Below are 12,244 nucleotides of genomic sequence, written 5' to 3' on the forward strand. Positions count from 1 at the left end.
GAGGTGTGAATATTTATGTATGCATCTAGGCGAAAAGTTTCTAAATAAATTTTAACAATAATACATTTGTATTATGTATACAATAAATGTGTATTAGTTGTTGAAGGATGAATAAAACAGAAAACGGTCCTTTTTTCTCGTTTACCTCCAGATATTCCAAATTAACAGATTTAGGAGAACTGAGTGACAAAACATGTGAGGAAAACTGTTAGTACAAGATCTCTCATCCTGTCTTTCTCTATCCATTATACACAAAATGATTCATGAATGCAATTATCACTCGAGCTTCAGCATTTTGAGATTTATTATGTTACTTTTATATATCGCACACACAAAAATAATATGTACAATTACATTTTGGCAGACCATTTTTAATCACATGGTTCATTCTGTATGTATAACCAATTAATCTATATGTAATAAAACCTGTTTATTAGTTGATCTAGAAACAATATATCACAACAACGAAAGTTGATTCCAAAGAGATCACAACTGTAGAACTGTAATATACTGTAGTATTCTCATTTTCACATTAGTATTGCTCATCCATAACTATTAAGTGTAGTCACATGAACTCACTGTATATAAGAACGTAACTGCAGTGGACTAATACAGTGTAATACAACACCGCTAAGATCACATCTGCTTCGCACAAACACTTATATTTCAGATATTTCATATGCACAACTAGTGGGTATGTAAACACCAATTCGAGCAGCAAATACAATCTATGATTGCATGCCTGGTTGGCTAGTTGAATATCGTTCTAAACAATTATTTCAATGCTATAGAATTTTACACACACCAAGTACAAAGAAATGTCTTATGCAATACTATGCATCTGAATCTGGATACAGCTTGAAATTGTGTCAATTTTCATAATCATCCAGGTTACACAGAGAAGAGAGGAAGAAGAAGGTTGGAAGTGTTTGTGAAAGTTTCCTTCACTGAGGCAGAGCTTTCAGGATGGCGTTCACCTCTTCTGCTACAGCAGTCAGCGCAAACTCAAACTGTTCCTGAAGACAGAAGGAGAGAAAGTGGAAGCTAAGTACTTGAAAAACACCAACATTTTACACTAAGCACAACGGATGCCAGAGAATATAATGATAAAAAAAAAGAACAGTCAGAAGAGACGAAGAAAGAACACCAATGTGTGCCTTTTCCTTGTGTAGATGAGTGTGTTTAAAGCTGCAGAGAATGTGTGACTCAGTGTGCTCTGTTCAAACTATGACTCAAAATCAGTCTCTTCCCTGAGGGCCGCCCTGTGAAGATCGATCATTGTCTGAAGAGCGACCCTCAAAACTAACGTTTGAAACTCAAGCCTCCCACTGCAGGCCATGGAATAAACCAGGCTAAAGTGGGCGTTAAGTTAGATGCAAAGCTGCACAAAACAAGAAACGGCTAAAAATCCCTCTTGAATTAACGTTTACATGCACTTTTCAGTATTTTGAACCAACAAAAATTAGTCTCTAAAAAACAGTGTAAAGTGAAGGTAAAGGTTTGTGAGGTCAGCATGAATAAATATTCGATTATTTCACTTTGTAGCAGTAATAGCTTGTGCTGGAGACATATACCACCGAATGCATGCGACTGATTTGACAATTTTCACAAATATCATTCACTGTCATATACAAGGTGATCTGGAAAGAAAAAGGCGACTACATAGGAAAGTGTAAATGTGACCGTCTTGCCACTAGATGGTGTCACATTAATGCCTCGATGTTCTCCAGACATGATGAAGAATTGCTGTGGATATTTATCTGATCAGTCAAGCTGTTTATGAGGTTCTCTTCCAAGGTAAACAAAAGCCGGAGAGCTCACGTAGCTGCTAATGCACAAAACATTCCTATTCTGGGCCATGGAGAGGGTAGAATGGATTTTAGGAGGCAGACCAATTTCACACACGAGTACCTGCTTTGAGAGTGTTCTAAAAGTGGAGGGCGAGGGGGCATCTTTTAAGCACATGCTGCCTTTTGGAGCAACACAGAGATGAAGTGTTGACTGAGCAGGACAGTATGGTAAAGCACACAATTATTGTACTGTACAGTGCAGAACAAGCAACAGAACTTGAAAACAACCTGTTATGTTAGGCTTGAGGTAAGTAATTAAATACATTCATGTATTATTTTCTTCTAAATAAAAATTTTAATGGTTCGTTTAAAGGCGACTCAAAACATAACAGCAAGTCCTAAGGTGTACAAGAGCAATTACATGATTATAATTACATTACACTAGTAATATTAATAATATTTTGCTCATAAATAAGCGCAAACAGGAAGATCCAAACATTAGTGAGCCAAGCATTGCATCACAGTCAGAAAATCAAAAATATACACTATCTATCTATCTATCTATCTATCTATCTATCTATCTATCTATCTATCTATCTATCTATCTATCTATCTATCGGTCTGTTGTACTGTTGTATTGTATTTCTGGACCATATGTGTCCTTAATAAAGTTTTGATATGATATGATATGATATCTAAAATGTGACTAGGAACTGATAAGCAAGTTTTTTTTTTTTTCATCACTCTATTATTAGTATTTTAAAAAAAATCGGACCCACTTTATATTAAGTGGCCTTAACTACTACGTACTTACATTTAAATTAATCATTTGATACAATGCACTTATTGTGTACATACATGTTTTTACATTGTACTTATATTTTAAAAACACCTGCATGTAATTACATGTGTAATTAATTTTTGTAATCACATTTATAATTACACTGTTGACCCATCCCTTAACCCTTATCCCTACCCTTAAACCTACCCATACCACCAAAGCTTTCCCTAACCTTACCCATATCCACCTCAATAGCTGCAAATGTGTTTTGCAATTCAATATGAACCCAATAAGTACATTGTACTTATTTTTTGATGTAAGTACATAGTAGTTAAGGCCACTTAATATAAAGTGGGACCAAAAAATCTTTTACATTCTGATGTTTGTTGGTAGATTTTGTTAACTTGCAGTTACTTTAGAAACCTATCAAAATTCACTGTCTGAGATTACAAATTTGTTGCACACCATAAATGAACCAAAAAAACAAGCAAAAAAGAGGGTTGATTGCTCCAAAAAATTACTAACCTGAATATATGAAAAATTAATAAAAAAATAACCTAATAGAGAGCTAATATACTACTAATATTTAAAACTTATATAATACCACTTTCATTTCTTTTTAGTATGCTCTAAATAGATTTGCAGATCTTTTTGCCACAATCCATGGAGGCTCAATATGTCAGTTTACAGTAGTTAATCAGGTATGGTAGTCAGGGCTTTATCTTTTATAAACAGCAGCTGTAATAATGTAATTCAGTATGGCTCTGAGGAGGGGCTGTCATTTGCTCATCTTGCTATCTTGCTATGTTTCTTTAGCATATATATATATATATATATATATATATATATATATATATATATATATATATATATACATACATATATAAAACATTGTTGCTTGCGGCATCAACAGGACGCATTTGTCATGGAAGAAGTGATCAATTACAAGTTAGTTTTCTGAGCTTGGCTTTTGGTGCTTTATTGACTATGTGGTTTTAGATTACAAATCAATGTTAATTTGTAGCAGTGTGGTCAGGGCTGTATTGTACAGGACATCTCAGGATGAAAGGTGGTGAAGGCAGGTGAATTTGCACTTATGGCTCCATTGCTTAAGGGGCAACTGACTGAACTTTACTTTCTGATGATGAAGTTAGCATGGTATTAAACTGAATAATAGTATTGGCATTAATATTGAATTATTGTTATATGAAAGAGACATCTAACCTAAAAATGCACCAAATACAAGGCTTTATCTGCATTTTCAGACATACCCAAATAGAGTACTTAAAGAAGTACTAAAAAAAACCCTACATTTATTTTTAATTTGAAATATGTTTTTTTTTTTAAAGATTTTTTGAAATTCTTTTTTTTCTGGTTTCAGTACAACATCTTTACCAGAGGCCCAAAACACCTAACGTACATCATCTCAGACTTCCATGCTGTTCTTTAAGCAGAGAGTTTTACTTGCTGCCTTACCTTGGTCTGTACCATGCCTGATCTCTGGTCCCTCAGGTGCTCCAGTGTAGCAGCAATATCAATCTCCTTAGCACCTGCAACAGAGCCACATAACATGAGTTCAAAGTACTGCGTGTAATCATATATCATCTTTCACTCTCTCCAGCGCTCACTCTTTTTCTGTGGAATTACATTCCCCTTACAGTGTTGGACAAAGCTTTTAGACTGTCTCTCTACCTTGTTTTTAGTTCACATTAAAGAAATGGAAAGGATCTTCAGAGAACAAAATAACAGAACTTCACAGTTTATTCTAGAACTACATTCAAAAATGAATACAATAATACAAGTGATAAAAATTTAATCTATACAGTATATAAAGAGTGAAGGCCCATTCACACCAAGGACAATAACGATAACGATATACTGTCCACATCACAACTATAACGGCAAAGAAAAACAATATCGTCACTTTCAGAATGTTTGATTTTCCAGCTGATGAGCGATAAAAACAGTGGCAGCCGATAAAAATCCACCCAACTTTAAAGAGCTCAAGAATTTAAAGTGACGGACGACAAAACTGCAGAGCGCTTAGAATAAACAAAACAATATCGTCTGCTGGTGTGCATACTTATATAGTTATCATGTATGTCTAAAAATGCATAAAAGTGCAAGGAGTTTAGTCCGACTGATGCTATCATATATATTTTTACTTGAATAAAATCATTTTATTTCAATTTTGTAGGTCATCTGACAAAATTTCCTGATTTTATACTCTTTTATGCTTTATATTTGGCAGATAGCCAAAGCCTTTACTTGTAACACACACACCACTTACATTAGGAGATTCTGAGATTGTGGTTTTAATACCAGTAGAGCTCATGAAAACACAGCCACTGAACCGGCACACAGTTTACATGAGTTAAAGGTGCACTATGTAGTTTTTCCATTCGCTAGGGGGCACCTATTCAAAACAAAGGCGTAGCTTGATGATGCCAAGTTTGAGCACGGAATCTTGGGACATGTAGTGTTCACCTCACAGCCGGTGGAAATAAATCGGGATAGGACTCAGGCAGAAATCATGTTCATGGATAAGATTATTAACATTACTGTAGTATGAAGCAAAGCAGGACCGAGTGTTGAGGGAGCTGAATGAGGCCGCTGGAGTGATTGCGCAACACATGCCTCATGAGCAGCGGAACTTTTATTATGCCACAGTCGCCGGTGCCGCTTTCGCTTTTCCGGTCATGAGTATGAGGTAACGCAGCTCTGTTTATCATATTAGATACATTTGAGTGTGTTGAAAATGATGTTATAACATTACTCTGTGCGTTCACTCTGTGGCTGCTGTGAGACACTTGTTTGAGACACACTGCAGTAAGATAGATCGATTTTAGAATATATTAAATTCTGGATGGCTTGTGTTGATAAACGTATTGTATGATGGAGAAAATGCTGTATTACTGTTACTAAAAATAAAGCTGCATCTGATTATGCTATGTTAGCTACTTGACAAAATATTGTTTGTATCTGAGGCATGGTAAAGCATGGTACTCGCAAAAAATCAAGAAAATTAGACAATAAATTTGAACAATAAGACTAAACGTGTTGAGCTATATAACAATAGTATTCTGTCTATAAATGTAACCAAACAGTTGTTCCCTTGTCTATTAAAACATGTAATATATTAAAGTGTCTTTGGTGTTTCCATGGTTTCTACAAAATAAAACCAGAAACCGAGGGTAACAATTGACGCAATTGACAGGCGACTTCTCACACGTCCCGGAGCCTTGGTTAAAATAGCAATTTTCTAACGATTTACAAATAGTTGGAAACATTTGGGATATTGTAAGTACTCAACTGAGCAAAATATATAACACTGGCCTAGTGATTTTTGGATATTTTACTGCAAACATTTTATAAATTGCAGCTTTAAAGCACTCATGTAGAGCTGTTGTTCTTGTCCATACAAATTTACAAGGTCACCACTGATTGAACCAAAATATGTGAAAGTGAATATGAAAATTTTCACATGGCAGGAAGAGTGAAAAGGCTGATTAGAAGAAATCTCCCTTTCACCTTTAGCTTGAATGACTTTTTCTACAGGTTCATTGTTGTTTCTCCTCATAAATGAGAGGAGAGAGGAGAGGTGTAACAAGGCCTTATTTCTCATTCATTCATTCTTCAAAAAGAAAAGAAAGACTACCCCCTTCCTTCAGCACAGAATGACAGAGAGAGAGAGGGAGAGAGAGAGAGAGATTTTGGAGAGTTTGAGGGCAAAGGAATGAGAAAAGCGGGAATCCTTATAGATGCTTTCTGAAAGGGAGCGAGTGCAGCTGGGGTTCCAGCCTCAAAAGTGCTCCAACACTTTCATGTCTTAAGAAGTGCAAGATTCCAAAGTTTAGGGGGAAAGACAGAGAGCGAGCAAAGGAGGGGGCATCTAACAAGAAAAGCCTTTGGAATTAAAACAGCATTCTTCGCTAATTTACAATTCATTCCTAGAGATGAAGAAAAGTGAAAGAAAAATACGACGGGGTATTTGAGGGAAAAAAAGGAGCAAGAGAGAGAGAGAGGAGGAAGACATGAAGAACAGCAGAAAGAAAAAGGGGAATGGAAGAGGGAGATTTCTGTTGTTCAGGACTTTCTAAGGCTTTGATCACACAAGTGAACACTGGAAAGTGGGCAACCTGTGAGCCCCTCCTGCTTCCCAGAGAACAGACAAAAGGGAGATGGAGGGGGCCGCTGAGGGCCGAGGCTCCCGGCCTGACAGCATGGGAAAGAGCCACAAATGCGGCGACTCTCTCCCTGGCATCTGCCCTTTGATCCCCCATTATGGTAAAAGCTACGGACCATGGTCGGGTCAGGAGTAGGGATGGACCAGTGACCAGAACAGAGAAGGATGGGGGAGGCAAATGCATGGGTGACCTCACCAGATGGGGTCAGGAAGAATGGTGCCGGTGCTGGAGAAATGATTTGTACAGGTTATGAAGGCACCTCCTGTCTCTGTGGCTGGATTCACATGACTTGGTAAACTCTATGCAGCACTCGACGTTTAATATTTGCATGTGAAAAGTCAAACCTTCGCAGTTGCTTACCGGAGCAATCACGGGGAGAAATGCAGTATCACATAAGGGGGAATGTCTATGCTTTTCTCAGTCCTTTACGTTTTCACACACTTTCCGCCTTTTGAGAACCTTGGCCATTCATTGAAGACCACAATCATCCCCTAATGCACGGCGAGACCTTCGCTGCAGAGATAGGGACTCGAGTTAGGGACTCGGATTCGAGTCGCACTCGAGTCACATTTTAATAGACTTCAGACTTGACTCGACCTGAAATGACTTCAGACTTGACTTGACACAAAAGACTTGTGAAAATTTTAAAAACAACTCGAGTGTTTTACCCTTAACCCTAACTACTGATATAATAAAGAATTTTTGTTTTGTTTGAATGGCTTTATAATAGCTGCGTCACATATATTTCCCTGTGTCGTGGTAGATCGGACTCTTGTCAAAGAATTTGATTACGTGTGTCCGTATATTGCGCATAAACTCCGAAATGTCATAAGAGTCCCATGACACATGACGAGAGCCACCGTGCCATAAGTTTATTAACATGTCAGATCGTCAAATGCACAGAATGTGGGAAAACAATTAAAGACACCGGAACGACGACATCAAATTTTATGAGACATCGCGTCCACAAATGTTAGTCACTTTAACTCACACAGCTAGCTATTATAGGTGTAGCTGCATGGCTCATTTGGATCGCCAGTCTGTTAAAATATGAACAAAAAATCTAGCCTTTAAACCGAGCATGTGTGTCCATAAGAGAGAGATAGAAAGAGATGTCAATCCATATATTACTTAAAGCTCATATTTTAACGTATCGCAATCAGCATGCGTACAGTTTTCTATTGACTTAAACGTTCCGAGGTTTGATATTTTCTGATAATGACTGTCATCAATAACAACGAAGCTGTATAACAAACTGCTGTATCACAAACTGAGACTCACTGGCACCGAATGTATTGAAAATGACTAGTCGTGTTGCCAGGACAATTGTTTTGTACATTGTAATGGATTATAAAGTAACAAGCTGGATGTACATTATCCCTTACATCATAGGATCTTTACTAAAAACAAAACATATGATAGAAAGATAATATTATTTTGTCTATATAATACAACTAGGATAAAAATAGGATTTCAGACTCGTGACAAAAGACTCCAGACTTGACTCGGACTCCAGATAAAAGACTTGTGAACATCTCTGTTTCACTGTGTGAAATGTTGTGTGTTGTGGTGACAGCACCTCCTCATCTGTGCCGCGCGCTCTTACCTTTGGCCATTTTATTTAGAACCATGTCAATCAGGATGTAGGTTCCACTCCTTCCACCACCATCGCTGCAAATGAAGACAGAAACCCGTTATCACTTCTGAGAAAAGAGCAGACCTGCCTGAATGAGCATTATAGTGTGTGCCTGCCGAAAAGAAAACAAAGCGTTCATTTCTCTGTTGTGTTTCAGCCGCATTGTTGACTGTTGCATCATCCTTCAGCATTCACAATAATTCTGTCAAAGACGAATGCGGTCTTGTTTTCCTGTTCTTTGCAGAACTAAACTGTATTTGCAAAAAAAAAAAAAGAATACAACACAGCTCTTTTAAGAGCAAAAACTAAACAGAGTCTGAACAGTGAGAATTTGAAGTGACTTGTAAAAACATTTTAAACATGTTTTACCTTCTACGCAATCTACTAAATTGCGAGAACCAGCCAAACTCAGACGCAGCTGAGCATTTTGATTTTGATTTGAAATCAAGGTTACTTTTCAAGACATGCAGCTGATTATCATGAGTGTATTACTGAACGAATGCATGTGGATGCCACTTTCTGGGGTTGCTCAGGTTTAAGCACGCAGAAAAAACACATTGAAGTGAGGGTTTTGGGAAAGAAGAGAAAATTATTTAGGGAAACTCCTCCCTCTCCCCTGATATCATTCTGAATTATTCAAACATGCATTACAGCTGTGAAGTCTGCCCACAATGCACAACATTTTGGCCATTAACCCCTGAGGTTAAAGATCATTTGACAAATATTTTAGTTTACATAGACTCTCATATTCTTCTAGTTCACACTCATGGCAAAGGGCATTCATTTTTAATCAGTCACACAGATACCATTCACTGAATACTCCATTTATTTTTACCAGAAAGGCTAAAAACCAGTAATTTAACAATATTAAGAATAACACAAACACATGCATATATAGTCTTAGTATTTTAGACTGGTGCAACTAACTAATAAATGCATTTTTATATTATTGTGGTACTTGCCTGCAATGAACAATTATTGGACAAGACCTGCCCCGGTAGCACTTGTTAACCTTTCTGCAATGACAGAAAAAAAGAGACCATTAATATATGAAGTGCAAATTAGTAGATCAGGGACATATTCATTTGCCATTTTAGAAATTGTTATAAACATGGACATATATAAACATATGACATTTCTTAAAGAGATAGATGAAAATTCTGTTATCATTTACTCACCCTCAAGTTGTTCCAAACCTGTATGAGTTTCTTTCTTCTGTTGAAAGAAGATAATTTGAAGAATGGGGGTAACCAGACGGTTGATGGTAGCCATTGACTTCCATAGTATTTTTTCCCTACTATGGAAATAAATGGCTACCATCAACTGTTTGATTACCCACATTCTTCAAAATATCTTCTTTTGTGTTCAACAGAAGAAAGAAATGTATGCAGGTTTTGAACAACTTGAGGGTGAGTAAATGAGTGAATTTTCATTTTTGGGTGAAATATCCCTTTAATATAAACATGTTATTTCAACCAGAAAATAACTAGGACTTTCTTACACGAGTCTATCAAAATCATTTACAAACAAAAAGGGTCCATGCTAAACAATTAAAACAAATGGGGAGGTTTTTAAATCCCCCACATTGATGATGTGTGGTTATGTGTCACGATCCAAAACACATTAACCTTGCACAATTACAATGCCTGCAAAACCATAAGGCCTTGCAGGATTTTAAGGCACATAGGTGTTGTTGCCATGGAAACCTGTGTTAACTCATATTGTTTATCTCATCCAAAAAGAAAAAAAATCCCTGCTTTGTTCATACTTCAAGGTTGATTTCACAAAAGACGCTAAAAAGGTTTTTAGGATCAGATCTAAATGCTCATGAGACGACTTTCAATTCATAAGCCCAGACTGCACACATTTATATAATGTTATTTAGAAAGCAGGGTCCAAAATTAACACTCGCCAACAGCCATCTGCAAGAAAAATTGGCTTTGGAGAGTTTATTTAACAGAATTTATTAACTTTAACTTTATAAGGAGCTACAGCATTTTACATGATTTAAGTCAAAAGTGTAAGAATGGCAATTTGACCCACGCTGATGTAAGTGCCATGCTCGATTAAAATATTAAAAAAGACTATTAAAAACTATTAATAAAAAACAATTCTCATGACTTGCATATCTTCTAGAAACATTTAATAGTGTGGAAAAATGACCATCAGTAGGATGCCTTAAGTTTTTTTTTCTTTCTTTTAACAATACAAATGTGAAATATTCGTTCCATTAAGCCATAAAAATGAAAGTATGAGTTTTTTAATAAAAATGGTTTTAATAAAAATAGCGCAAAATAAATTTCTATAAAAAAATAACTGAATTCTAGATCCGTACAGTAATTAACTTTGGACCTTGAAAGAAATATAAAATAAAGTGTGATGCTTCCTACACAAGAAATGTAATAAAGGTGATTCTTTGAGTAGTTTTGTTTGAGATGTGGCAGATCTGAAAGAGTGCAGAGGGAATCGTCATGCATTAGGGACTTTACGACAGCAACATGTGTTTCTGGGTAAGACAGAGGGGCAGAGAAAAAGGGTGGGTGAGTGTGAGAAACAGGGAGATCTGGTAAATGAGAGATGCAGGAGGGGAGGCAAGGAAAAATCAAGGGCCTGGAAGAGGAGATACAGTTTCCAATGATCACTTTTGTGACTATGCAACTGGGCTCATATAACTAGCTGCAACATCACAAAAATGACACTGGCAACCGCTAATTAGCTGGCCAACGAAAAAACAAGAGGTGAGTGAGGAGCGTTTGACAGATTCAGTGTGAGTCATGGCAGTGTTTGAGACAAGACTGTGTCACAGGCCTTTGGGGACATATTCAGAATGGCATCAGAAACCAGAGCAAGTCAAACAGAAGCACCGGGGTTAAAACCATCTCATGACTCAATGCTCAAGGTGTCATTGAAACTTTGGGAGAATTTCCCTAAAGTGAAAAGAATATTCAGGACATTTTTCAAGATGGCTCTCAGAATAGGAGTGCTAATTCAGAACCAAGGACCATATGTTAATCATCAGTAAGACTGCTGATTGAGGAGCAGAACCACCCTATTCATATAATATCTTATTTATCAGGGCACAAGATCCAATATCAGCATTCCAGATCTAAATGCTCTGTGCATATGATCCAACACACTTCCCATGATTCCAAAAACAAAATCAACACTCCAAATCTGATGCTATAGAAATGTCAACACATAAATTTCAATCTCATGACAGGTAATTCTTAATTCACCTGCATATTTAAAAGAATAAGACATTTCCCCAAGACAAACACTGTGTTTAGTAGCTATTTGAAGAACTATTTGAAATTTAAAGCACTGCTCTCCATATCTTTAAAAAGGGGAAAACATTATATGGTGAAGTAGTGGAATTAATAAACTAAATGTAACAGCACAACAGCTTGAGTATGAACAATGGAACTGGAAGACCAAAATGGATTGCAGGAATACATCCACCTATACCAGGGTTGTTAAATTTCTTTAAGGTTGTACCCCAGAGGCCTATTGCCTTTCTTCAGAAAGCTCACAGCAGGTGAAAAATGAGGGAGTCTTATGCGGGAGAGGGCCTAAAATTTACAGGCTCCTAGCGCTGCGCTGGCGAGTGTATATAATGGTGTCAATCGGCAGTTGTCGGTAAAATTCTTATGAATACTAACAATGCTATGTTGTGAGAACATGAACGTGAACAAATGTGAATGACGCTCAGGATAGTTCTGTATCGTCACAAAAGTTTGAGCCTTAACAATTTAAATATTCAAGCGCAAGAAGACCAAGAGAACTCAATTCGTCATTCACGCTGTGTGGGAAGTTTAATGTGCGCGCACATCCGAAGTGTGTACACAGAAAT

The 12,244-nt window shown here is 36.9% G+C and overlaps 1 protein-coding gene across 3 annotated transcripts in view; it reads right to left on the reverse strand.

Annotated features, from left to right (window-relative positions):
- Window positions 1–286: 286 nt before the first annotated feature.
- Window positions 287–12,244, reverse strand: part of ptprn2 (protein tyrosine phosphatase receptor type N2) — a 217,873-nt gene continuing 205,915 nt past the window's right edge. For all 3 annotated transcript variants that reach the window (XM_048184803.1, XM_048184806.1, XM_048184804.1), the window contains 4 exons: window positions 9,357–9,410; window positions 8,365–8,429; window positions 4,048–4,121; window positions 287–1,016 (listed from right to left, as the gene is read on the reverse strand). In XM_048184803.1, the coding sequence (XP_048040760.1) occupies window positions 945–1,016; window positions 4,048–4,121; window positions 8,365–8,429; window positions 9,357–9,410 (265 nt within the window). In that variant the 3' untranslated portion in view covers window positions 287–944. The remainder of the gene's footprint in view (window positions 1,017–4,047; window positions 4,122–8,364; window positions 8,430–9,356; window positions 9,411–12,244) is intronic.

This window comes from Megalobrama amblycephala, linkage group LG3, assembly GCF_018812025.1.
Source record: "Megalobrama amblycephala isolate DHTTF-2021 linkage group LG3, ASM1881202v1, whole genome shotgun sequence".
In the NCBI taxonomy this organism is placed as follows: domain Eukaryota; kingdom Metazoa; phylum Chordata; class Actinopteri; order Cypriniformes; family Xenocyprididae; genus Megalobrama; species Megalobrama amblycephala.